General features: G+C 42.0%; 1 protein-coding gene across 1 annotated transcript in view; it reads right to left on the reverse strand.

Moving 5' to 3' along the window:
* Positions 1-3,180, reverse strand: part of mecom (MDS1 and EVI1 complex locus) — a 123,404-nt gene extending 120,224 nt beyond the window's left edge. The window contains exon 1 of the mRNA XM_005751379.2: positions 2,889-3,180. Within this exon, the coding sequence (XP_005751436.1) occupies positions 2,889-2,925 (37 nt within the window). The 5' untranslated portion in view covers positions 2,926-3,180. The remainder of the gene's footprint in view (positions 1-2,888) is intronic.
* Between the last annotated feature and the right edge of the window lie 703 nt (positions 3,181-3,883).

Genomic DNA, 3,883 nt, shown 5'->3' on the forward strand with positions numbered 1-3,883 from the left:
TATATATATATGTCTTTGTTTGAAGTGATAGTAGGCCCTGATTTCCATATGAGGATTTGGCTCTACTGTTATTTATTACATCAGAAATAAAAGTTCAAAGCAACAGTTAACTAAGGAGGACAACAGAAGGGGGTAACTTCTGCCTAGGGCCCCAATGATTCTTGACCCAGGCCATTACTGAAGGCGATATGGGACATTTGTATACAGAGCTTTGGCACCAAGCGGAGAGCAGGCAAAGAGCGCCGCTCCGGGACAACAAGGGCCGTTTAATGGGGTCTCTATTTCACTTTCCTCGCGCCAGCCCGCTCCCTCTCACCTTTTAAATGGGCCAATCTATTAACCGTTTTAATGAGCTCCGCCAGACAAACGCGAGATGCATGGCCCACTGCACAATGTGGGGAGGACGACGCACTTCTCCCAAGACCGAGAAGAGAGGCGCTGACGGACAGCGAGGCCCAGCGAGACCCCTCCCTCCCACATTCACACACACACACACACAAAGGGCGATAACCCATCTAAAATGTGTTATGGCTCCACATTTCTGGAGACTGAGTGATGACTGACGGAATATTGTGGTAAAAGTGAAAATGATTAGGCTTACCAAATAGTGCCTGCCTTGGGAGACACGTTGTATTTGATTGCTCTGCTGGCACTTGTTAAACTTCCAAATATTTTTATTCACTTAATTGTCTAGTTTGCTTGAATTCAGATGCGTGCTATGGTTACTCTGGGCTGGTCTTGGTAGATTAATCGCTACTGTAATGCACTCCGAACGCATTATAACGAAACGGTATTTATCGAGACTCAAAAATGCTAAGTGAACCTTTAATTAGGCCTACACCGAGCTAGTTTGGATCACCAAAGCCCCGTCCATCTTTCTGTGGCTAACATTTCACCGCGGGGTGCGGCCTGCACGCCTTGGCTTAGCGTGGTTGGGGAGTTTTTTTGTGGCGCACCGCATTACATCTGGACGTGCGGACTAATCAGTCAGCCTCCATCAATCACTCTCACGTTTACCACCTCTCCATCACCTCCTGTATTACAGGCACTTAAATAAAAAAAAAGAAATGCATGACTGTTTTGCAAGGAGGGAGGCACACACTGAACGCATTTACCAGCAGAGCCCTTATGAGGGGTCTGGGAATTTAAATATTCACTGTTGACACTGTGCAGACCTGGCTGTTGGCCAGAGCGGGCCCGCTGCTCCGGGGGCCAAAACATTTCCCCATTCTTACTTAACAGTTAGAAATTACCTCGAAAATAATAATCACACGAAGAATTTGACCTTCTAACTTCATTGTAGCTTTAATTGTGTGCAAAGAAAGTTGGTGCAGTTGTTCCGCGCAGCTGCTCGTTTTCTGCATTTCTAAACAAAATCATAAATAATAACAATAAAAAAAACTCACAGGTCTGTTTTTGTACTGTGCACGATGACGTTCTGTGTGTTTACATAACCTGTGCACCATCTTCACAGGAGTCACAGGATTTTCTGAAGCTCCAGAAGGTCAGTGAAGCAGTTTATATATTTAGAATACGTCAATTAAGCTTCATCAGACTGTCAGCATTATGCTGCATTTCTGTGCGGACAAATAATTACATTAGAACTCGGTTTCACCTGACCACGTGCAGTCTTAAAAAAAAAAAAACTTCTGTGGAGCCTGCTCGTTAATGACCAGCTGCCCGGGGCGTTTCACAAATTACAATTACACCGTTTTATTCCGTGCAAGTAGCTGAACTCCAACGACATAGGCGCAGATCTTTAAACGCAGTAAACCTCCTCAATATGAACATTTCTGTAAACACCTGAAATCATGCAGGCCTCGGTCATTGCACTGTAGCCTTCTTGGATGTGACTTGCCAGAGTTTGCATTACAATTCAAGGTGAAGGCACAAACGCATCTTACATTTAGACATAAAACAAAACAAAAAACAGCGTCACAACTAAAAAGAGAGCGAACGCAGCACAGAACCGCATTTGATTTAAATAGATACATTTTGAAAATTATTGTAGCATGATCATCTCATTCCATGAAGTTAATTAGGTTCAAGCAAGCAAATAAACGAAGACGGTAGCATTTAATTTAATCAAACATCAGTGGATATTTCAAGTTATCATTTTATCTTGAATGGATTTTGCATTAGTAAGAAGCCTGCATCCTGTAGTGATGAATCTAAACTTTAAAGTCCGTAAAGTGTAACACTGTAGCGTTAAAAGTAATATAAAATATACACGTTTCAATGTCTTTTATTCACAGGTGACACAGAATTTAGCAAATGCTACAAATTATATATTAATAAGACCTCCGGAATGAACTGCGAGACTCAAACACACTAACAAGACTTTTAAAAAAAGTAAGAAAGAAAGAAAGAAAGAAAGGAAACTCCCCGAATCATTTTAGCGTCTCTAAATCGCCGTTTTCTCCTCGTTTCGCTCCACTTTCGCTTTACTTGTTTTTCCAAGTTTCTCCCGGGAAAGTGAAGTGACCCGCAGCCCGCAGCAGCAGCGTGCAGCGAGTGCAACACAACTGCCGATGCACTGGACATGGGATTTTTTAACTCGCAATACACCACGTTACACTACAGCGCCCACTACATGCAACGAGCAATTCCAATACTGGAGCGGACGCCTTGCACAAAGTTCCTCCATCGCACCCTCAACTGTAAAGTTTACGCTCTACTTCTGCTCGACTTTAATTATTTTCTTCGCGACAACATCACGGTTTGCTCTTTTTTCTTCTTTTTAAGCGGGTGAAAGTGAGGGTTCGGGTCTCCTCGTGGAAACGAAATCGTAACAGAAACTACTAATAGAAGCAGTGATAACAGCGACAGTCTATAGGTATATAAGATGGCATGTTTCAAGAGAAAAAAGAAAGGGATGTTGCACCTACTCGTGGCCAGTTTCCGTGCCCTGCCTTTGGACCTCATGGTGCCAGTCTCTCGGCGTGGGTTTGTTTGGATTTTTTCGTCAATCTTTTTTTCCTCCTTTTTGTTTTTTCTCTGTCCTTTTTCTCTGGGTTTCTCAATCCAAACGCGCTATCTCTCCAGCATTGTCAGTCTGGACACCTTCGCACATGCGCACAGCCAGAAATCTGCCGGCAGCAAGTGCCAGAAAAAGTTTGGGACGATTTATCACTTTGATATTAACCTGATCTGGTCAAGATGAGTGAATCGCGGACATCTCATTTCGTGTCAGTTTTTCAAACGACCACAGAGTGAGAAAGCGGGGCACACTGCAAAAAATGTCAAGAGTTGAAGTTTCACATTTAGCCGTGTGTTATTTCTTTCTTCTTTTTTTAAAACCCCAAAACTTTACAAAACTTTTAAATTGAAGTCTATTCATTAGATGGAAGACTTACGCTCCTATGTATTTTGATTAAAAAAACAACAACCCCAAAACAAAACAAAACCCCTCCTTACAAAGACCTAAATTGGTGGATTAAAAAATAAAGCGGCGATTCACTACAAAATTAGACTGAAAACTTTCCCAACAAGTTCACTTTAGTTACTCTGCCTCATGCAATAGATTTTATGTACTTTTTAAAGACATTAAAAAAGGTTTTTCAGATTGAGCCCTGCACGCTTTTTTTTCTTTAAAAAAAGATGGATAGCTATTTTTTGCAGTGCAGTCAGCACCCCGGATCTATGGAGTGCCGAGGGCATTAATTATAACGATCCTTACTCTCAATCCTTACAGCGCACCTTTTCTCTTTAAATGACCTCACATTAATCAATGCTCACTTGAATTGCCGATGCTGAGTGTGGTTATTAAAGATTTTATATATTTTAATTGTGTTTTTGAACATTATCCCGAGCACTGGAAAATGAATTAAAAAGTTCCCCCTCCCTCACCCGCTTGGGCACCCGACTGACAGCTTTAATATGA

The sequence above is a fragment of the Pundamilia nyererei genome, unplaced genomic scaffold (genome assembly GCF_000239375.1).
Source record: "Pundamilia nyererei isolate P.nyererei 1_Seehausen unplaced genomic scaffold, PunNye1.0 scaffold00308, whole genome shotgun sequence".
NCBI classification, from domain to species: domain Eukaryota; kingdom Metazoa; phylum Chordata; class Actinopteri; order Cichliformes; family Cichlidae; genus Pundamilia; species Pundamilia nyererei.